Source organism: Gymnoscopelus braueri, assembly GCF_963280865.1.
Source record: "Gymnoscopelus braueri genome assembly, chromosome: 13".
Taxonomy (NCBI): domain Eukaryota; kingdom Metazoa; phylum Chordata; class Actinopteri; order Myctophiformes; family Myctophidae; genus Gymnoscopelus; species Gymnoscopelus braueri.
Window position 1 is genome coordinate 34,649,747 of NC_137615.1, and position 24,269 is coordinate 34,674,015.

General features: G+C 41.4%; 1 protein-coding gene across 5 annotated transcripts in view; it reads right to left on the bottom strand.

Annotated features, from left to right (window-relative positions):
* Positions 1–1,300: 1,300 nt before the first annotated feature.
* The window catches only part of nacc1a (nucleus accumbens associated 1, BEN and BTB (POZ) domain containing a), a 25,129-nt gene continuing 2,160 nt past the window's right edge, over positions 1,301–24,269 (bottom strand). For 4 of the 5 annotated variants that reach the window (XM_080447540.1, XM_080447537.1, XM_080447541.1 and 1 more), the window contains 7 exons: positions 19,713–19,866; positions 16,989–17,258; positions 15,689–16,289; positions 11,975–12,145; positions 10,369–10,474; positions 8,327–8,424; positions 1,301–6,288 (listed from right to left, as the gene is read on the bottom strand). In XM_080447540.1, coding sequence (XP_080303666.1) covers positions 5,975–6,288; positions 8,327–8,424; positions 10,369–10,474; positions 11,975–12,145; positions 15,689–16,289; positions 16,989–17,258; positions 19,713–19,866 — 1,714 coding nt within the window. In that variant the 3' untranslated portion in view covers positions 1,301–5,974. The remainder of the gene's footprint in view (positions 6,289–8,326; positions 8,425–10,368; positions 10,475–11,974; positions 12,146–15,688; positions 16,290–16,988; positions 17,259–19,712; positions 19,867–24,269) is intronic. The other variant, XM_080447539.1, reaches the window with a different exon arrangement.

A 24,269-nucleotide genomic window follows, 5' to 3' on the forward strand; every position in this document is an offset into this window, starting at 1 on the left:
GCCCTAGTGGCTATGAGTGTGAACCCCTTTCTTCACTTTAAGACGTATTTACCAAGGTCAGCAGCACCTCATCAATACTGGTGTGCGCCCTTCTCCTGTTTGTTTGAGTCCATATTTATAACGTAATGCAATGTGTTTTATCAGTGACCTTTGGAGTGGTGAATATCAGATAAGATAATATACTGTATAACTTTATAGGCTCATTTAAAAGTTGATACAGTATTGATGTAGATTGTTTCATCATAATACATCAAATGCATAAAAAATTGTAATCTAATAATAAAGAAATACATAAGTAAACCAATAATCTAATAATAACTAATACATACATAAACAAAGAACCTATCATCGGCCTACATTGAAACACACTATAGGATGCCAGGTCAACAATGACCTGGCATCTGTCTACATAACATGCTATCTAAGTTACATTTTAGCCTTGTCTATGGTGATCAGCAGACAATCTTTGGCCAACTCCACGAGTTTGTCTGGGAAAAGCCTGGTCTTGTGCATCGCAAACAAATTGTAAAATAGTTTTTATAATAACAAAAAAAGTTGTAGGCCTGCAATGGTGTCATACACAAATAGCAGATCTACAACATCACATGACACGTGAGCTTGTAGATCTTCTATTTTTGCTATTCTTAACTGATTTTTGTATTAAGTTTTTGTTTTTAGAATTGATTAAATCCATTAGTTTGATTAACTGTTGCACCCCTACATGACATGTACAGTATGTCCAGTCTACGTTCCTGTTTTGCTCAAATATACTACAAGTTATTGAGTGAATGCCCCCTGCATTTCACATTCCAAAGCACTTCAGCGAGTGTAGTAGAGTTGTGCAGTGTGAGGAGTGTCCTCTAAAGCACTGTTTCATCGTGAACCAATTTGTATGGGTCGCGAGTAAATATCCCCTTTTTTGTTTTGTTTTATTTTGTTTTAAAAAGAAAACATTTCAAAAGATTTCAAAAAGTTTAAACCAAAAAAGTCACAACCTTTCATTAATTAAAAACAATTGCAACATTTTTCTAAAGTATTTCATAAATAAATCTTGTAATTTCCATAAATAATTTAAAAAGCAACATGTGAGCTTGTAGATCTAATTTCACTAGTTTGGGTCGCGGGCAATTCGGTGTTGAGCTTTGGGAACCACTGTTTTAATTAATGTACATCAGCCTTTAGAGTGAGGTTTGAGGTGGGGAGAAAATATTATTTTAATGTCAAATGGCAAGATTTTTTTACTTATGATAGCAAAATGATGTAAATATAAAAATATCACAGTAAAACACACTCAAAGAGAAATTGTTATAAACCTTTTTATTAAGATATTGATTTTTTTTTAATTCATGTAGACATTTTCTCTATGACGTTTCTTTTTTACAGTAGTTAATGTGCAATTACCTTGGATGATGTTGGGTCACAGTAACAGGGCTTTCACAAAGTTATTGGCACTTGGAACACGGAGAGAACAGGATGAGCAGTATAGGAGTATTGGCGCTACAGGGTTACAGAGTGCTAGGAGCAGGGGCAAAGACATGGGCAGACCATTACTGTACAAGTTTTCAAGAAGCGCCGTTTCTGGGTAAATATATACCTCATGCTGCGAGTGCACAACAAACAATCTGACTTCTATGTGTGCCTCTATATAGAATATACAGTATTTATCTATACATGTATATAATCATTTTATATATGTACTGTATAGCGATATAAGGTTTCCCATGCCACGCCTTTATTCAAGTGTGTAGGTCTATGTGTATATGAAAGTGTAAACAAAGATGCTGATGTGTACGGAAACTATAAATTACTGTGTGGACACACATAAACATGTCTTTTCATCTTATTAACTATGTCTTCAAATTCAGACAGGCAAGTACAAACCACAGAAACCCATTTTGTGATGTTTGAGGTTAGTAATTTGACCAGTTGCTTGACCATTTGTATGTTGCACTTAAGTGTTGCAGCAGAAGTGACATGGACATGTCTGCTTCTGCAAGTCTTAAGTCGTCTTTGCTTTTAAATATTTTAGCGTCATCTTTCACATGTAAAATTCACCAGCGATTTTAACAATGTCACCTGTCATTTCCATTTAAGACTAAAACATAATAGTTGAGGGATGATGTTAATGTCTCATTCTGGCTTAAGATGAGCTAGGCCTCACAGTTTGTACTTTCATACTATTATGGAGAAACATGCCCTAATTCCTGAGACTGGTTTGAAAGACAAGGGCAAATTGGTCAGGCCCAGGTGGTGGTTGCTTGCTCCATTACTACCTTGCATGTCTTCATCAAAGTCAGAGACGCGCAGAGCCATTATGACCTGCAATCTGTGCAACCTGCAGCCAACTATCATTCGTCTAACCAGCCATGTAGGCAAGGACCAGTGCTGGTTCATTGAAGCTAGAATGGATCACTACACTGCATGTTGTGGTGTACATTGTGAGCCCGCCAACGTGCATGCTGTATGCGGCTCCAATATTACTGTAGAAATCATGGCTTCTGTCCCATTACTTTATGTGATTCCATAGTGCTCAATGTCATACTGAACTCTTTGTAAAAGCCACAGCGCTACACAGACACAAAGTCATTGCAGTCTGCACTGGGTTTCAATGACACCAAACTGTGGAGACAGGACCTTCTTTCACATTAGAAATAAACCCGGACGCCTGGACCAAATTGTTGTGTGATTCCTGTGGCCAGCATCACCAGACTTGTGTCTGAGTTTCTGTTTAAAGAAAATCTTTTGCCTAAGCTCTTTTGTTTTGCTCCCTTCATAATCCTAAATACCCCACTCATCATAATCTTGACCAAAAACACATCTAGATAACACTCATTTCCTTTACCATATTACTCACCAAATATTGGCAAATTGACCCAATTACCTCGAGTGAGAAGCAACAAATTCTCAACAGTACACCTTTCTTTAGCAAAATACTATTATAACTGTAGTAAGACAATACAAACAGTGAGAAATGAGCATCATAAGAGACATTTGGAAGGAGAAAACCAATCAGCATCGTCAAGGGTGGAACAACTGGGCCATACAGCAAAATCCTGAGTGTTAATTTAACTCTGATACCATTAGTTTGAGGGAGGCAATCTAGCGCACTTGGCTGATAAATAGCCAACGCAGTGTTTTCTCAGAGTTCCACACAGGTGCTAATGAAATCTCCATCACTGTGGATGTGGGGTTCCAGATCTGGATGTGTCAGCAATACGGACAACAATGTGCAAGTTTGATTAATGACAGTCATAATCAAACCTGCACATATTCCCCTATAACTGAAAACCTATGTGACTGGATTTGACGCACAGACTTGTAATAAAATGCATTAAACGCCAGTGTTCTTGTGGTGGGTTGTCACTTTTCATAAGTCTCTTTGTGCCAGCGGTACCGGTACCGCAGCTGTGTGTCAAACATACAAACTCATCAATTGCGCTGCACAGTAAAATCCTCAGTGTTAATTTAACTCAAGAGTGTATGTACAAAATGTAACCAAATAAGGTTCCATTTGGGTACATTTACTGTGCTGATAAACAGTACAATTACAGCTAAAACTAGAGGCCAGAGAGAGTAAGAATGGAACTATTAGGGGCTATTTTCAACTCTCAAGATTTAAATTCACATTCAGGATTTTGCTGTGTAATAAACAACACCAAAGCTGCTAACCCTACAGCACAAAAGCCAATTCAGACCCTAAAAACTTATCTCCATCACCAGACAACTGGAATATTGAATCATTTTCAATCTTTTTCAGATCTACATGCCAACACATGCATGCCAACCGTTCTCATGGATTAACTTGCAGATATAAACATTTAACGCCAACTTCCCTGATGCTTCAGCAAGATGGAAACGGGTGCAAAAACAAAAGTACACAATTAATAGAAACAGGTGCGTAGGGGTCTCTCACACCAATTCTAACCATGAGCATCCAACAAGAGAAGACAAGAACATTTGGGACAGAGCTCAACAGTCTTGTTGATTATTTACATTGGGGTTGTCACACTCATTTACAAAAGATGGGCAACAAGAACAAACATCATACATCACCCCTAAAGCCTAAATTACACTTCGGCGAGTGACACGTCGTATGATGAAGAATAAATTAGGCTAAAGGGCTTTATTCTTTAGATGACAACTTTTCCCCCTTCCTAAAAAGCTGTGTGAACAACTGGTTAATCTCATTAAGGTGCAGGAACCTCCCTCTTAGCTCTCCTAGAAGGTGCAAAAATCATCACAAATATTTATGTGATGATACATTGTTTAACTTTTAAACTCATGTCAAATTCCAAAGAAAACTGTTAGCCATTCAGCATTCGCATTGTAAGTAGCGGACAATACAGCATGGCTACAATAATACAAGATGTTTTTAGCAAAGAAACCGTGTCCCACACACACACACACACACACACACACACACACACACTCCTTGACAGCAGACAACCACAACATCGCTCTACCCACAGGGTTTCTTGACAAGGCACATTCCAGTATCTTTTACTTGTCAATTTAAAATGAGTTACGAATGTAAGTATGGTTCCATGAATCCCTGATGACCGCCTCTGGCAGTCAGGAGAGATGAAATAGAACTAGGAAGAGGCAAGCTAAAGCCTGATGTATACTTTACCTGATTTATACAACTGTGTCGCGTGCTGAAAGTAGTTGATCTATAAGCACACACAAGCTCTTCAAGTTTGTGAACTTGTAGATCCGCTATTTTCGGCACTGTCATACGGCAAAGTATAAATTAAGCATAAGTAGTCATATGCAGCACGTCAATCAAAGCTGTACATTTCTAACCAAAATTAGGAGAAAGCAGTTTTGTAAGGGCTGCAAATACCTGTACAAACTTATACAACCTACTGAAAAACTGCCACCACAGACAGTTCAGTCTAACAGTCGTCTCACTTGGTCTCGACATTTCTCAAAAGCTAATGAATGGAAGATGAAATGCTTGGCTTCAAATGTAAAAGTTCAACTGCAGTGTTCATTGTGTGCAGATAAAAAATAACAACTTAAAAAAAATCAACAACTACCAGTCTTACATTAAGACTACTCTGACCGTCATTATATATACCAGACCTTTGAATGCAAAAATAGCACTTTTCCTTATTCAACAAGACATTTCTCTGCAAAACCGCTCCTTAAAATACAATAAAACACAATGATTGAGATTTTAAAACAATCCCTCTCGCTCTCTCTATGCACACACCGTAGACGTGTGCACTTTTATATAGAACTTTTATCCTCTAAAAATATCTCTTAACTTTTTTGTTTTATTCCCATTCTCTTTGCAGTTTTCTTACAGTTCACTGCATTAGAAATCTCCCTCCTGTACGGATCGCTGGAAGGTTACACACAGAGAAACATGCTACAAATGACATAAGATGAGACATATACGTATAAGACACAGCACAGACACACACTGGAGTGTGATGGATTTGCTCTGGTCGTGAGGGTGCGCGTGGAAGGTGTGAGGGCATGAGGAGGGAAAGGAATCAGCAGGGCTTTTGTTTAAGTTGTTAGTGTCATTTTTATCTCCGATTTTTATCTCCATAGTTTAAGGCTGGAATGCAGTTGAGCACCTTCACTTCCTTTAGCCCCATTAATCCATCCATCTATCCATTCTTTCTGTGCGTCCAGCCAGCCAACCAACCAACCACCTCCTCAGCCTGAGGTACTCACCCTCACACTCATCCCGACAGGGAATGTGTTTAATATAAGAGGGTGATTGCAGTTAAACGGCTAAAAACAAGCGGAGGAAGCTTGGGGTAGGTGGCGGAAAAGAAAATCGGAAAGTGCTAATTTTCACTTCCTGGTTATGGCGGGTCAACAACTGCCATTTACCCCTGGTACGTAGTGTACAGTGAGAGACAGGGGGCCCGGGGGACGTGAGGGGACGAGCAGAACCAGGGGGAGATTCTCGTTCATGTTCCATCATCGCACATCGACCTTTTCCCCAGGTTCCCGGTCAGAATAACGTCCCTCCGTCGGCGCCCACGCCTTGCAGCGATTCTCCGGAGGAGCCGCCGGACTCCATGCCGCCCCCACCGCTGCCGGGCTCCAAGGTCGCAGGGTCAAACGGCGGCTCCTGCCCCAGTGCGTCGTCCTCCAACTTGACGGCGTCTGGGAGGAAGGCGGAGTACGCGTCGCTCTCGGCCATCAGCAGCTTCAGCTTGGGGATCCAGCTCTTGCGGACCACGCGCCGTGCGTTGGTGCACATGTCCGCCGCGATGGCGTTCATCTCGCTCTCCTTGAAGCTAGTGGCAAAGTTCTGGCAGTAAACTGGTGGGTGAGAAGGAAAGAGCTTTACGGATCAGGGCAGTGCTTCACAATGATGTTACATGTGTGAGTTATTTATGATAAGGTTACAGGATAATATATTCTGTATGACTAGTTGGACTGATATCATAATGAGAACATACAACCAGACAATGGGGATGAGAGCATGTTATGATTTTTATGTTTTTAAACGAAGAAAAAGGCTGCACTGCTCATGGCCACGGTGCAAACAATATTTTAATGAAAGACAACCAGATAAGGTCTTCTTCAGGGATTGCTTTTTCCTTGATGATAAGGCCAGACAAGGCCTCACTCCCTCCCTGTGATCTTTGGCGTCCCCCCAAGGGGGGCCGGGACCCCAGGTTGGGAAACACTGCACTACACAGTCATTTCTGTGATTAAATCATCGGAACAAACTCTTGATCTGGTTCCGTTTTCATCACTCTCACATTCAACACTGTGTGATGGTTTGAGGCAACAAAGTTACAGATTAACACACTTGTGTACCGTGTTAATTTTGACAGCAAATTTGTTATTTTGTTTTAGTCATATTTTATTAATCTGATTTTTTTTTGTTTTAGTCTAGTTTTAGTTAACTAAATATTATAAGATTTTAGTCAACTAAAGCTACAGTTGATTTAATCTAAAAATAAATTGTTTTGGCAGGGCTTGATGGTGTCGTAATGCCCGATTTATACTTATATACTCTGCGACACGTTATGAGCTTGTAGATCGCGTATTTTTGGAGCGTAACGATCGAAATTAGCACTGCTCGTGTACAGTTCAATTCTGACTTGAATCAACAAGTCTAGACATCACAGTTGTCGTGGGTAAAAGAGCAAACACCAGGCAAATGCACCTTTCATTTGGGGGACAGTGAGTTGAAAACTCAACGTGAAATTGAGTATTACTATATTTAATTATTACACATGTGAAAACGTAAAGGTGTAAAAGTAATGGAAACATACCTAGCAAAAAATGTATACATTAGATTATATTTCTATATGCTCTTTTCTCCATTGGCCGGCAGTTTTTGTATTGGCATATCACTTGTTAGTGGCAATAAGCTAATGATGTTACTTAAATGATACCATAATAATATAAAACACAAGCTAACAGATTTAGAATGTTTAATGGATGTGGAGCTACTTGTATAATCTACTGCACACAGTGAGTGGTGTACATGGCCTTTGTGCAACCAATGCCCGGACCTTCTCATTATGTTAATACTTGACAAGAAAATAAGCACAAGTAGAAAATAATACTAAATATTATCTATACTTAGTTGACCGGGATCCCCCGAGGCTCTATACTGAACTTAAGCTGCTCCATTTTCCCTCAACACCAACCGATCTACAAGCTCAGCTTGACAAATTTTGCCTAATGTTCGCCCCAGAATAGGGATAGAACAGGCTAAATGTAGTTAATTTAGGAGTACTATTTATTATTTATTATTATAATTTATTTCTAAATGATAAATATTCCCAAATCTCATAATTGCTGGTTAGTAGCGGTAGTTAGTTACTTGTCTGATATCATGACACACACCCTGCGTTAGCAAGCATCCGATAGTTAGACATTACTCTTGCTGCCTGCATTGCACAACAACATGGACAGTCAAAGCAGAATAGCCAGAAAGCCACCCTATCAATATCAACTTTGTTGGAGAATCTTTAAATCTGTCAACCTGGCATTTATTTTCACAGGGTACATGTCGCCATCTTGTGGCCACTAAGAGCTATTGCTTATTATCTGTCTTTGGAGATTTTGATTTGCCATGAGAGTGAATGGAGAGAAAACATTCTGTAATTCCTTGTCTCACTCACAGATCAAAGCACCAACTCTTAAACATTATTGACATTTATCCTTAAACGTATATCATGGTCAGGTAGCTGTACAGTTCAACATCACCCGTCTTCATTCCTACACTTTACAGTGGACTATAAACAGTAAAACTACATTTAATGAATGCACATTGACATCTATGCCCTGTATCATAGTAAAAATACACACGCTTGAGTGCACCCTCACGCATACTCACATTTCACTGCATGCAGCACTCTGTTGTCCAAGGGCTTGCGGCTAGGGTCATTGGTAGAAGAGCGGATGCCTGTTCCACAGCTGTTGGCCAAAGTGTTTCTGAGACAGGAGAATAGTTACAGTTAACCACATGAACCCTAGCGTCCCTATTCTGGGCAGGCCATAAATGGACGAAAACTATAGCAGATCTACAAGCTCACAACACGCAATGTTACGTTGCATTGAGCTTGTAGATCTGGTGAGATTTGGTGTTGAGGGAATTTTGTGAAAAGTATCAGTGTTACTTACATCTTCACTAAAATGTGAAAATGCTTGTCTTGTCTTTTATAATAAAATGAAAAGTGATGTTTTTAACTGCTAGGTAAACATTAAACCATTTCAAGATGTCTGTCTGGGTTGAGATAACATGTGATTTATATCTTCCCTCATATTGTACAGTCCTTTGTTACCTTATTTTACCACCATTTTGTAGTTTATTACCTTATTTTATCATAATTTTATAGTCCAAATTGACCAGAACATTTTGATGGGTAAAAACAGCTGACGGTGATAAAATTAATTGTGGGTGTGTTTCAGTTAGGTGTTACCGTCTGCCAACACAGTTAACTTCAAGCTGACACAAAATAACACCTTAATGAAATGCACCCACAATTAACCTTCTGCTATGTTTACCTGTCAAAATGTCTGCTATGATGAGCGTCTATTAGTTGCGTAGATAGGAATAATCAAAAACAAATCTAATTATATGGATCTCAGGATGCACATAGAACGGTGTGGCTCCAATGTGGATCCCGGACTTCATGTGGCCAACCTGTGTGTTAGTATATGACGTCAGTCGTCTACGACATATCCATGACATATGACTATGATGTATGAATTTGGGCAATGTTTCGGTACAATCACAGCTCCACTGACTTATAAACATAAACCAGAAGGGTGCTTCTGTGGCCTACTGGCAGCATGCCTATGAAGTTTGGCGCTGGTCGGTACAGCGGTTAGCGAGATTATCTCCGGACACGCAGACAGACTGACAGACAGACATGCCGTAAACATTTTCATCTGATTAATTTATGAAAATGCAGGTTTTCAGCCATAACCCATGCCCATGGTAGGTGCAGCCATGAAAATGTATACTAGATAGAGTATTGCATTACCATAACTACAGTGTTATCCTATAGCAACATTTTTATTTAACTCTAACTAACTCACTAACAAAAAGTGTACAGAAACGTACATTTGACTCTCTGAGCTCAAATTAAATCTGCAATCCATAAGATTCATGTCCTCCTCAGGATTCAAACCTGGGTCTCCTGCGCAAGCACCAGACTTTCTACTGCTGAGCTAAGACGGAAAGCCCATCCAGGGAAGGGGACAAATTACTCTTTGAGCTTCAAGCGAAACCACCAGTAGTGGTCCTCTCCGACCACAGGATTCTAAGAGCACCACTGTTGAGTTAGTTATATTAACACACTCACCGCCAAAGAGGAGAATTCTCCCCTTTTCAGTCAATGGTGTTTACCGCCAAAAGGGGAGAATTCTCCCCATTCTCCCCTTTTTTTTTAATTTCTAAAAAGTTTCTCAAATTTTTGGGTATAATTTTTTGGTTTGTTATTCCCAACAAATTAGGAGATATATATATATATATTTAAATCCATTCACTTCAATGTTAAAAAATAAACTGACAAATAATTCAATTTTTTTCTATAAAAAAATGATTAAAAACCCTGGCAGTGGGTGAGTACATTATGAATAAACTCTGGCAGTCAATAACATACTCCACCAAACAGTTAAAAGTTTTATTCGCACCAAAAAAAAACATTAAAACCGGGAAAGCATCTGTGTAATTTTAGATTTTTGCGTTGCCTATTCAAAAATAGCAGATGTGAGCTTGTATATCTGCTCTTTTTGAACATTTTTGAAAAATCTTTAAAGTGTGAGAACTACTGATTTAGAAGGCGTTTGTAGAATTGGTCTCAGGTCTTAATGGGTTTAACAATAAGGATTTGACTGTGTAATGAAACAAGCAGACAGAGGAAAAGCTACCTGTCAAAGAAAGCAGCCAGCAGCCTCCTCAGCAGCACCTTGTGTCTGGTCCCTGCACTGACGTGACAGTTCATCAGCTGGGCTCGTGATATGAACACTGAAGTACCTGCACAAAGGATAAACATGGTGATATTAATCAATACAGTAGCAAATGACTGAAAACTATTTTTTTGAATCAATTCTCTTACAAAGATCCTTTATTTTCTTTATTTTCTTTGTCTTGTCTCGATTGCGCCCTCTGCTGTTTGCATCGCGCTACATTTCTTATTAAATCAATTTAAATTGTCACCAGTTTGAATCGATTTATGATAAATCGTTACATGCCTAGCACACATACAGGCAAGTGCGCGCAAATACACACACACCCCACACCCCACACCACACACACCACACACACCACACACACCACACACACCACACACACCACACACACCACACACACCACACACACCACACACACACACACACACACACACACACACACACATACTATACTGTAAAACATTCATCAACATCAACACAATACTAACTTTACATGATACACAATACACATTTCTCTGTTAAGCTTGAACTGTTTTTGGTTCACAATGTAATGTGCTACACACACACGGTATGTAACCCTGGCCATAAGATAATACAGTTAATCGCAGGCCGACATGCCTTGACATGTCTAATATTAAACGCAACATGTGAGCTGATCTGCATGCCGGTGTTAAGCTCAGTCATTCGAGGACAGTTCCCTTAGAGTTACACAATGTGTGAAATACATTGACGCCATCTGACTGGCTCAGTTTTGGTTTCTATACTTAGCTAATGAAACGTGTACATTAGCATTTCAGCATCACCGCCATTATTAGAGGGTGGGACAAGTCCCATTCACTTTTAAAAATGATGAGTTTAGACCACCCACTTTCCCATGTTTCTACCACATCAAAAAACAGAGAATGCCCAGATGAGAATGCACATACTGTATCAATGAAATGCCATACCATGTTTTCACTGTTACATTGCTCTCACAGAACACGCACATTAACACACACTTGTAGCTTTGCTGTTTTCAGCGTGAGACACTGTCACACAACAGAGTATAAAAGTAATCACTGGTAGTTATCAGTTAACTTCTGCTAACTTCTACCTAACTAACAAGAGTTCCTTGTAAAGGCAGTAACCGTTTTGACAAATGCCTGGCTGGCCCAAAACTGGATCACAAAATCGTTTGCATTTGCCATGATTTCTGTCACTGCCACTCGAGATAATAGCTCTGAAAAGAAAGCTCAGCTCACGTGCATACTGTAGTTTCACTTGCACATAATATTGTATACCACACGCAGACTCTTCAATTATTCATGTTTTTATTTATTTACTGTTATGTAACTGGGTTACATGTATGGTGATTATTTTTGCGTTCGTTTTGGCCATTTGTCATACAAATAAATATTACTGGTTAAGAAACCATGGGCGATAGGGGGTGGTTGCAGTGACCGTGACCCCAAGCCCCCCCCCCCCCGGTTTTATTGTCCCCCACACATTTTCAGTGCTTGCTACAACCATGGTTGTCACATAATACATTAACATGTCTGCATGTGTACATGTGGCGCGCACAAACCTGAGACTATCTCCAACTTCTCGGCTGGGTCTCCGTCCTCATACAGTTTCGGGTGGCAGCGGTTGCCTATCTGCGAGATGAGCTCCGTAGGGAGACACGTCAGGTCTCTTCCCCGCATCCGTCCCCGCGTCTCTGTGTGGTCCGGCAGGGCATCAACACGCTCACCGGCTGCTGGAGAGAGACAAGACAACAAACATGAGATGAGGATGAAAACCGTTACGTTTACACATAGGAGGAGCTCTTGTGCATTATCAAGAAGGTTTATTTGATGAGCATTCAATACTATAAAAGCAAATCAAAACACTAGTAATGACCTACAAGGAATAGGAAACCAGTGGCATGGCACGCCCCATAGTCCAGCCCAACATCCCTTCCCACACACTTAGGACATCCGTCCCTCCCTACGCCACCCTGGCCAACACTCCAAGCGTCCTTGACTCTTCTCCCCCTGGCTTCAAAGCTGTGGAATGACAACCCCCTCACCCCCCCGCCCCCCGTCAGGACTGCAGACTCACGGCCCATCTTCCACCGCAGTCTTAGAACTCATGTCTTCACACTCTCTACCTCAATCCCTAGCATTCCTTGTATCACTTCTTGTTGCTTATTTAGATAGATGCTTATTATGTCATCCAGATGTATGTTGGTTACTTGTTCACATGCTATGTATAATGTTATCCAGATGTACTGTATGTCGGTTAATTGTTCACATATTCTATGTATATATGAAATCTAGATAGATGTATATGTGGACATACCTTGTCCACAGATGCCAAGTATGATATTTAGCCAATGTTATTTAGGCAGATGGTAAGTTTGATATTTACCTATTATAATAGTTACTTTTTACCCCCTTTGTTTTCTTGGCACTATACTTGACCAGCTTTCTTAGCCTGTTGTTAGTTGACTAGGACTTTATGTAAGGATTATTACACGGTTGGGGTTGTATTCGCGACTTGCATCGTTACCGACTTGCGTGGCCCGATATAGCTGTAAATACCGTACCTGTAGCATATGTGAACAAGTACCCAATATACATCTGGATAGAATAACTAGCATCTATCTAAACATGCAACAAAACACACAGAAATAAGGAGAATGGAAAGGAAACTTAATGAAGGACTTATGAGGTTTGGGAATATGTATTGGTCAGAATTACTCAACTGCACATCAGGTGGGGTTTAAACAACCTGAGTGAAGTTCTTCCTATATTGACCACACTCTGTGAATCCTTAACCGTTTTGGGATAAGTACGATCAAGACCTCGGCTAGCACAGCTGAGTTGACTGAGGAGAAAAATAATAATACCACAGGCTCAGCTGAGGATGTTTACTATTCAGCTAGATTCAACCAGATCAGCTCAGTCTAGGCGCACTACCGAGACTGAATTGGCCAGCACGAGACTAATCATCACAAACATACCACAATGGCATAATGTAGTTGTGTTTTCCATGACATATGTGACACAACCCGTCACACTCCTTATAACCTCTCACAGGAGAGTGTGCACTGAACCAAAACATATTTAACAACAAACCACCAAAGAATATTTGGTTTTCACTGTTGCTAGATTAAAATAGAAAAATAACAAATGTGAACCCATAGTCATACTGTATATTGTATTGCTATTGAGATATCTGGCACAAATGAATATATATTGAGGTATGAACCTTTGTCCAGTAGCACCTAGACTTTTCCTCCAGGAAACCCTGCCATTATAAATTACATCTTCAAAAAATAGCAGATCTACAAGCGCACAACGCATTGCAATGTGGCACATTTTGAGCTTGTCAATCTGCTATCTCCGTGAGAAAACAGGAGCAGCCGAGGATAGTCCCCGGTCTATCGTATTGTTGACCCCGGTCAACAGCGTATGGGTTTACCTATTTAGACCTGGAAAGCATCTGTGTAATTTTAGATTCTAGCTTTATACCGTACGTAGCAACATTTTCAGAAAACTGTTAGGATTTAGAAGGCATTTCGTACCTAAAGAAGAACAAAAGTACCTAAAGAAGCAGATCTGCAAGCTCGAATAGTGGCGCGAAGCGACACGTTTTGAGCTTGTAGATCTGCTACTTTAGGTACTTTTGAATTTGAATCCTGAAAAATAACAGTTTTGGACATATGAGGTTTCCACCCAACAAAGATGATTTGTAGAATCGGCCTCAGGTCTAAATGGGTTAAGTGGTATTACTAACTAAGCTAAATACTAAAGCTATAACTGAAATCATGTAAATATAATATTGTCCCTTATTAATGCAACAATCATGTCAAATGTTAGGCTTTATACTTGGCTATGGCTTTTCGCATGTAAGCCAAATGATTCATCAGGCTATTATTAATTGCACGTTGGTTATTAAGCAACCACTGCATTGTTTGTTTCTTTTCTGTTTCTAGACCACACACGCACGCACAACTGGGGTTGGAAACAATTGCTCTAAGTGTTTGTTGTTGCTCTCCAAATGCATTAAAATGCATAGATTTATACTGTTGTCTGCAAAACATTCATGAGGTTTGGTGGGGGGCTGCGGAGAGTGACATCAGTATTTCTAAAATCCTGGCTCCAGCCCTGATGATGCAGTATTAAACTAAGCGTGTAGCGGCCCGGACGGTTGGCGTAACCGCCGGGGCACCTAGGCCGGTAATCCAGCCCGACAGCGTGTCGCGGGTTCGACTACCAATCCCGACGGCCTTTGCTGCACGTCACTCCCCATCTCTCTCCCCATTTCCTGTCAGCCTACTGTCCTATCAATAAAGGCATAAAAGCCAGAAAATAAATATTTAAAAAAAACTATGCGTGTAGCTTGCTGTACATACATTAACCACATTCAACCTGGTGTTCCTATTTTGTGCATCTCATTATAGGTGGAAACTTTAAAACATTGTCAAAACATTTAATTTCTCCTATTTGTTGTACCGAAAGTATATAGAAAGTATATAGGGCTTAAGTGCTTAGGTCAAGGTCACAGTCAAGTTCTAAATGATCATGGGTACAACATAATTGGTCATATCTCAAGAATGGAGAGATGTGGTTTGGGCAGGGTTTGCATCCCTGGGTGTGTGTTCTATATTTTGGTTTCATTATTATCATTATGGTACCTATTCGATGGGTCCCCGTGTGAATGTATGTCTAGATCAGGGGTTCCAAACTTTTCCATACCAAGAACCTCCAAATAGCTGGCTGAGGCCCCACTTTGAAAAACTGTAATGCAGTTGTATTGATGTGGCACATGCCTGTGGATTTGGATAAAGACTTAAGAGAAATGTTTAAAGTAAACGACTGGACGAAGGCAATAAACGTTATGTGAAGTAGATAGGAGTTTGCAAATCGCCACTGGGTTCTTTTCCCACATGTTCAAAGTGCATTCTCTAAGACAAACTATCATGTCCACCGTGGGTAGTAGTGACAGCCAAAAATATTTTACAATACTTGTGATTTATCCTCCCATCACTTTAAGTTGATGCATCTGTGTGATAACTAAAAGAACAGGATGTCCTCACAGCATTGAACAATAAATCACATTATTGCACACAAGTGCAACAATCACAAATGAGTGTGAATGCAATGCTTAATTCATACAGTGTTGTGCGCCGAAAATAAGCAATTTATAAGCTCACAATGCATTGCATCGTACATAGTATAAATCAGGCTTAACCCACACCTTGTAGTCCTTCTCAGTACTGTGGTTCACACTCACAGTCTCTCCAGTTCCTTACCTGCAGCGCCTACGTTGAGCATGCTGTACATGGTGTACATATTGCAGATCTGTCTGTACTGCTCTTCTGCGGTTTCGTCAGCCCCCTCCTCCTCTTCTTCATCGTCGTGGTAGCTAATGGGCGAGTCGCTGGCGTAGGCACTCATGGTGCCGGGGCTGGCTCCCTCGGACACAACCAGGCACGCCGCGGAGCTCCCGTTGTGGCCGGTGCTGCTGCCAAGTCCTCCTCCGGCCGGCACGCCCCCCATGCCGGTCCCGGTGGCGCCCACCATGCCCATGGCCATTCCCTGGATGGCGCTGCCCCGCAACGCCTCCTGTGAAAAGCGAGCCGCCTTCCGCAGGCCCCCGCCCCCCGAGTCCCGGCTGCTGCCGCCCTCCCACAGCCGCTTGGCAACAGGGGTGCAGACCACCGAGTAAGGGGAGGCCGCCTCTTGCTGGCTGGTCGGCTGCTCTGTCTTCACCCGCGACACCAGGGGGAGCGGCGTCAAGCAGGGGGCGGGGCGGGTTCCGCTCCCGCTGGTCTGTGTGACGGGACTCTGGGGCTCAGAGGGCGGGGCCTCCTCTGGGTGCAAGCCCTGCGAGTCACAGCTCGGTGAGGACACCTAGAGGTTCACATGGGAATCAACACTGTGTCAGGTCGCACCAATTTACAGAGACAAACAAACATTGCAGAATACTAGACTGCATATAAAATTATTTCACATTTTAGCTTAGCAGTTCATATTATCAAGAATCCCTCTCCTACTGATAGTCTGGGCAGTTCCTTGGCAATCGAAACAGAGAAGTTATTGCAAACACAACCAGTGTAGCTGCCTGTATCGATTAGGCTGGGAACATATCAGATCTGCCCAACTGGCCCTAAGAGAAACGGAGTCTGATCCGGACCTGTTGTAGCTTAGTCTTGTTTTGGGTTTTCTATTACCCAGGTCAGAGCAAATCCCTTAAGTCCAACTCACCAGTTTCTTTTCTCAGACACAGCCCAATCTTTACTGTTACAACACATATGGCAGTGGTTCTCAAAGTGGGGTCCAGGGACCCCCAGTAGTCCTTGAGTTTGTTCCAGCAAAATGATTTAATATAGCATCAAAATCAGTTCAACCACTATCACCCGATATACATCAGCTATTTGTAAAATAGCCAATCTACAAGCTCACCGCATATCGCATTGTGAGCTTGTAAATCTTCCATTTTGCAGATGGGGGTCCACGGCCAAAAACATTCATTTGGGGGTCCTTGACATGAAAACGTTTGAGAACCACTGACGTACGGGACCTGGCATAGCGAGCAGCCGGCGGTCTTACCTTGAGGAAGAACTCCGTGCCCTTCTCCATGATCTGCTGGATCTGGAGGAACCCGGCGGTGTACATGAGGAGGAACTGGTCTCCCACGGTCATGCTGAGACGGCCAGTGTAGCAGAAGGCCAGGATCTGCTGGAAGCTCTGGGGCTGCACAGCCGGCGGCAGCTCCACCACTGTGGGGCTCTTCCCACAGCTGCTACCACCTCCACTGCTGGTGCCGCTGAAAAGGTCCCGGAAATAAGAGCTGCTGGCGGCCAGCACAGCTCGGTGGGCCTGGGGTGGAAGAGCACAAGTTTAAGGGTGATGCTGCCACTGCTAAAACTGCCACTGGGTCTATTAACTCCTGTTTCGAGTCTTCGACACCATTACCTTACATGTACATAATACAGTACTTGAATTCACTTTTGTTTTTACTTGTATATATTCATATGCCCTTCCTCACTGCCTCAATATAACGATGTTGTATAATAATTAGTTGTATACTGTCGCTGTGGGGCAGAATCCTTGTACCTCCATAATGAACCTTTTCGCATTTCTTCATAAATGAATGCCCTATTTTACATTTCACAAAGTCGCGAAGCAGTGAAAATAGCACATCTACAAGCTCACAACGCTTTGCGTTGTGCACCGATAATTAATGACATGCCCAGAATAGACAGAGACATCAGCTTGAAAGTGGTTATGTCTGTCAGTGGGTTTTATAACTATTTAATCAATGAAAAGTATTAACAAGTTAATGCTAATAATAACTGCACTGTGTTGGAACACAGGTTATTGTTTTCCATGTCTTGATTTGGTTTCCGCCCGACAGCTTCAATATGATTTTGTTTTTGGTATCCCACACAACAGCTTGATATCAATTTACATTTCATTTCATTGTCCAGGTAAAAGTCTGTACAATAGCTGTTTTGGAGTCCATTTCATGACATACTTCATGACAAGCTATTATGAGTAAAGATGGGGATGAAAATAGGGGTGGGATGTTACTCCTTTTCAACTGACCCAATGAAGGCCATTTTAACATTTCGAGAGGAAAGCTCATGCTCTTATGAGGAGGTGTAATAAACACATGAAGGTGTTTTGAATTTACATGCCTTTAAAATATATTCCAATGTTTTTTTTCCCTTTGGTCCATACCAGTGGTCTGGAATGTTTAGTGTATTGACCACGACTCACACTCACAGTATACTTGACATTACTGACATTTTCCATGGCTTACTGTGGTTTGATTGATCTTTGAGGAAGCCAATGTTTCCATTCATTTCAGTGCGGTAAGAAAATCAACTTGCAGAGACTTTAAACATACTTGCAATAGGTATTATCAGGTTATTGTGCCGTCAGGTACATTGTTTTGATATGTCCTTGTTGCGTTTAGTGCATTTTAAACTGCAGATTGTGTTGCCAAAAAATATATATATATATATTAATGAAATTTGAATGTCCGTGAATTATTAACCACACATTGTTTTGTTAAATTAATTAAATTTGAATGTCCGTGAATTATTAACCACACATTGTTTTGTTAAATTAACATTAACTCATTAATCAGGTAAGTTCAGTAGCATTTTAATGACTTCTGACAAAATGTAAACAAAATATCCTATAATTTATCTACGACATAAGGCCAAAACTGTGAGTAGCCAATGACATGTGTTTAGACCGGTATGATCCTTAAGTAAAAGTGTAAGCACTTTTGTCAAACTTTCTACTATTTGTTATCTTACACACACTATGAGTGGGCAGGGCTTGTCCAACATAACACTTAAACCCAACATGTATATTCATTGTTGTACGACAAATAGCGGCAATAGATAATCTACAAGCGCACAACTTGTTGCGACACAAAATGTTGTGAGCTTGCAGATCTGCTATTTTTGCCAAAAGGTGAACACACTTATGGGATTGGCTGTCATCGGAGGCTTAAGGCCAATTTATGTGTCAACTGACACTTGTATCGCACAACGTTCTGAGTTTTTGGCACCGTCTGTGACTAACAGACAAACGTAAACAAGGACGTGTACAGTATGTAGTCTTGAGCGTCTTCCCAACCAATCACAGTACGTCACATTTTATGAAGTTGTCTGCAACCATAGGCACCGATCCAGTGGGTGCTTGAGCATTCAAGGTCTGAATGATTATTAACGGCAATAATCCAATTGTTCACTTCAAATGTAGTCTACATTTGCTTCTCTCGCTTTCTCTCCGTTTCCCTTTCTCGCCGCCTTGCTCTCCGTCTCTCTCTCACAGCCGTAGAGAGAGAGAGAGGGAGAGAGAGAGAGGTTATCACCTGTCCAAAAAGGTCTCGTCTCACAGTTAACAATTAAGCCTGTTCATTAAGGGTTAAACTTTGTGCGTGTGTCGCGCAGCTATTTAGTTGTGCTGGGTGCACAGATATAATCTTTGTACCATTGTTGGGGTACATCTTTGTACGGTACAAAGATGCACCCTAACACTGGTACCTCTGGTACGAATTGGACCAGAGGAACGTGTTGTGCACTTTCATATAGCTCTATGCAACGACTGGTTCCTTAAACGGGCACACGCACCATCGAATGACACCTTTTTTTTTTGCCAATGTCTGCAACCTTTCATTTTTCCAGAGGTACGCGTCAACTCCGCGACACATTTGTCATTTTGACGTCACTTTCGTTGTGCTACAAGTCGGCCGACACTTGTTGCTCAAAGCACAAATTGCCCTTTAACTTGCCATCACGGCACTGGTCTCACCTTGAAGGCGTGGCCCTTGACCACCACAGAGATGTCACAGTAGAGGCCCTGTAGCCGCTGCTCATTAAGACATTCAAGGACGTTGTTGCCAAAGTTTGGGATCGCCATCTGGAGGGTCTGGGCCATGGTGCGCCCACGCACACCACCGCAGAGTCTAATGGACAGAGAGAGACAGAGGGACGAACGGAGGAGAGAACGAAGGAAGGGAGAAAGGATGAGACAGCGGAAGACAGGGGGGAAAAGGCAGAGGTCTTTATGAACTTCATTATGATATAGCTAATTCACTTCTGTGTGTGTGTGTGTGTGTGTGTGTGTGTGTGTGTGTGTGTGTGTGTGTGTGTAATGTGAGAAAGCAAATTGAGGTTACTGAAAACCTAATATTTTAATTCAGTTAGGTAATAGTCAGCAAAGCAGAAAACAGCTGATTAACAGTGGCCTGCACAGCACATGTAGCTACAGCAGTGGTACTTGAGTCAAAGTATAGATACTGCTGGTTAAATATTACTTCACTACAAGTGAGAATTTCTCAGTCAAATTTGTACTTCAGTTTTTTTTAAATACTTAAGTATTCAATAACAGTGAAAATAGCATAGATCTATGTACTTTGTTACTGTCCACCACTGAGCTACAGTACATACCAGACGTACAGTATCTGTTTGTGACAGATGTCCAGCCGCTTAACTCAATTTGAATTTGTCTAGACAGACCAAAATGAATTGGGAAGTGTTTGCATAAATGGGCAGAACTACATGACTGACAGGTAGTAACAGCAATTCCAAACACACTCTGAAGATGACAAATGCTTAACATCATGATTATTAGTACCCCAAGGCAGTGGTTCCAAAACGGTGTGCCGAGGCACACTGGTGTGCCGTTAGACAAGTCCAGATGTTCCATCATGGGATTTTGTGACAAAAACATATGAAAACATATATAAATATGAAAAATAGATCTACAATATAGAAAATATGAAGAATAGATCTACAAGCTCACAACGTGTCAACGACGCATTGTGAGCTTGACTTGACCACTTGTGTGCCTGGCCCTTGGGCTCAAAAAGATTGCATGCCCCATGGCATGCATTTTACAACCAAGCAGTTCTGTCGTGAACCAGCATTGCCAAACCCCAATCCTTCCAGAAAATGAACTAAAGTTAAGTAAAGGCAATATTATATCACTTGATGCAGTCGACCCATTCCCCCAAAAAACTCCTACCGATTATGCCTAATTCAATAGTCATTTGTATTGACACAGGAACAGTTTTATTAAAACTTCAACAGGTACTCTCTGTGTTGCCTTAATCCTGTGCTTATTTGGAGCTTTACTGTACTTTTTTCTCAGTGACTAGGCCTATAAAAGCCAGCGTCCTTAGATAACTGGGTCATGTTCTGGTATTCTATGTGCAAACGCCAGTGTGGCCTAAACAAACACCATATAGCATGTGTCAATTCATTTTCCATAAACAATCCAAGATAAACATACCACCTCACCCTGTACCCTGTCTAGAAGATTCCTGCAGCATGCATGCCTGTAAAGATTTTGTAATACAGAACCTATGTTTACTTTCACCTTGGAAATGAATATTGTGCACTGTGCAGACTAGGCAGGCAATGTCTCAGTACTGTTAACCCACTAAGACTGGGGAAAGCATCTGTGTCAATTTTTAATTTCTTTGGCTATTCCAAAAAAATAAGCAAATCTTTGAATATATGTATTTTTTTAAGCGAACATTTGTAAATCAAATCTTATTGCTTCTGGGGATTCTACAAATGTCTTCTAAAACAGTTTTAAAAAATAAATAAAACGTACACTATGTTGCTATATATACACAATATCAGTGGTGCTCAAACTTTTTCACTTCAAGGACCTCCCAAACAAAATTATATGTATTTGGCCATGGTGCGCCCACGCACACCCCCATCTGAAAATGTTTTGTTCCAGGGACCCCCCCAGAAGCAAAGATTTGAGTTACAAATGTTCGCTTTAACATATATTCAAAGATTTGCACGCATTTTCACGATTTTTCAAAGATAGCAGATCCACAAGCTCATAGCGCGGCACTCGATGCCGTGCTATGAGCTTGTATATCTGCTATTTTTGAATAGCCAAAAGAAATCTAAAAAATTACACAGATGAGTTCCCGGTCCTAATGGGTTAAGTGGCTACATCTTTCATGCCCACTTCAACCACACTGACATTCAAAAGGCAGCATAAGCAGAGACAGTGTAAACGTTCTCTCATGCATGATACAAGAGACCAGTCTCAGCTAATAAAGACTATACACTGTCTAATAGTCATGCTATAGGCCTACAGCAGTGATTCTCAACCTTTTTAATTTCAAGGGACCCTTAGTTTGATATGTCTCTGGAACCCCAATCTACACGGTAAAATCCTCAGCGTTAATTTAACAATGAGATGGTACAAATGGAAGCAAATGGACCCGGAGTAAGGGTCCATTTGGTTCCACTTGTACACTCTCTAAGTTGCAGACCTTTAGGGTCAATTTGGTTCCTCCTAACTATCAATAATTTAGCTGGGGAACCCCTGGAACCTCCTAAATGATCCCTGGGGGTCCCTGGACCTAACCTGACTCTGCCAGATGGGGGCGGTATTGAGTAACTAAGTTTCTCGAGAAACAAATGTGTGACGTAAGCTTCTTGGATCTGGAAGCGTCAGGTTACCCTGGACCCCACCTTGAAAACTACTATTACACAGAATTATGAGGACAGCAGTGGAAATAAGTCATTATTACTTACTTTATTGCTTACTACGGTTACCCCTAAGTGTATTTTAAAATCTTTCAAATAAAAATCAATCGAGAGACGCAAACTTTTCAGTGTTGGGATGTAATTGCAATTTATTTTATGCCGACTGCACAGCATCAACTACGGTTGGCAACCTCTGGAAAAGAAGAAATTAGGGCAAGACCGGTATATTGGACATTATTTGACTTTTCTGTATTGGCAATTATGCAGCTGATTGTTTTTACACTTTCATCCCGTCATCCTTATTTTGGACCCATAAATCTGGCATCGATCAGGCTTTACAAAGAATGACAACCAATGTCAGTGCATACGGATACCGGCTGTGGACAGATCAAAATAACCCAACGAACAAGCATGTGTGCACATATGATAGAGTACAAAAAGATAAAGTTCAATTGGCTTCTTTACCACTCAAAAATAACCCCTCTTCTCTCTCACACACACAGTGACAATGTCGTGACAATTAGGCCAGGGCCTACATGTGTTCGGTTGATTGAAGCCCACACACACACACACACACACACTGCAAAGTCCTGAGTGTTAAAGCTACAATGCGTAAGTTGCATGCGTACCCAGGATTTGAACGGGGGTCTCACTCTCCCCCTTTGGAGACCACATTTCTACCAACCTGACAGAACAGAATCCCTGCTTGGTCAGGGGAGAGAGACGTTGTCCTACATGACACCAGGGTCTACATTTCTCAATGGAAGAGTAGAGAGGCCACCTCTAACCACTGCAGACGTGATTGTTCATGTATTTACATATTCTACCAAACACAGATTGGTTCCAGTAATATTTTATTCATTAAAATTAGCTCCTGCTTTCACCTTTAATTTAACTCGGAGCGTAAACATTGACACTTAATATGGGTCCATTTGTACACTCTCCAAGTTAAATTAACGCTCAGGATCTTAGTGTGTGTGTGTAAAGTGTACCAACTTTAGTGGGACTGTGATGAAGGCTGCAGAGATCCGCCCCATCATATCCAAAGCCTTTCATTTGGGCTTCAGCCAAGCTCCGGGGTAAAGAGAAATGCTCTCTTTGTCTCTGTGTCTCTCAAGCTCCCTCTCTCTCATACTAAAACACAGATGCGCACACACAAACTCAAACAAACCCACAAAAGCCATACTGAGTCACACACACACATTAGACAATACTGCTTGTTTACAGTTTGGCAAAGGGAGCCACAGCGTGCACACACACACACACACACACACACACACACAAGAACACACACACATACAGGGCTGAGAGCTGGGCGTGTTTGCACAGTTTGCCCCGGGAGTGTGACTCTCTCTTGTGTGTGTGTGTGTGTGTGTGTGTGTGTGTGTGTGTGTGTGTGTGTGTGTGTGTGTGTGTGTGTGTGTGTGTGTGTGTGTGTGTGTGTGTGTGTGTGTGTGTGTGTGTGTGTGTGTGTGTGTGGCAAAGAAAGGCCGTGGGGCCTGCAGAAGGGCTGTTTCTGGAGAAGAGTGGGATCATCTCAGGTCTTAATTTGATTAAAGATATAAAGTTGGAGTACAATAGCACCAATGAAAATAAAAGTTAACCCAAGCTGACCCTGTGGCTTAGATCTCATACCAGCCGGCAAAGACAGCCTGGAGAGAAAAGTGGTCAAACATACAACATACTTCAAGACCAAGTCTTTTCATAGCAAGCCTGCAGAATGTTTTGCCAGCATTTGAAGGGCTTATGTTATGTTATGAAGGGCTGGCTGCCAACATATTTCAGAACTTATATTAAGTCTAAAGAACATTTTCCACTCCATCCAGCTCCAAGTCTGAAAACGGCAACA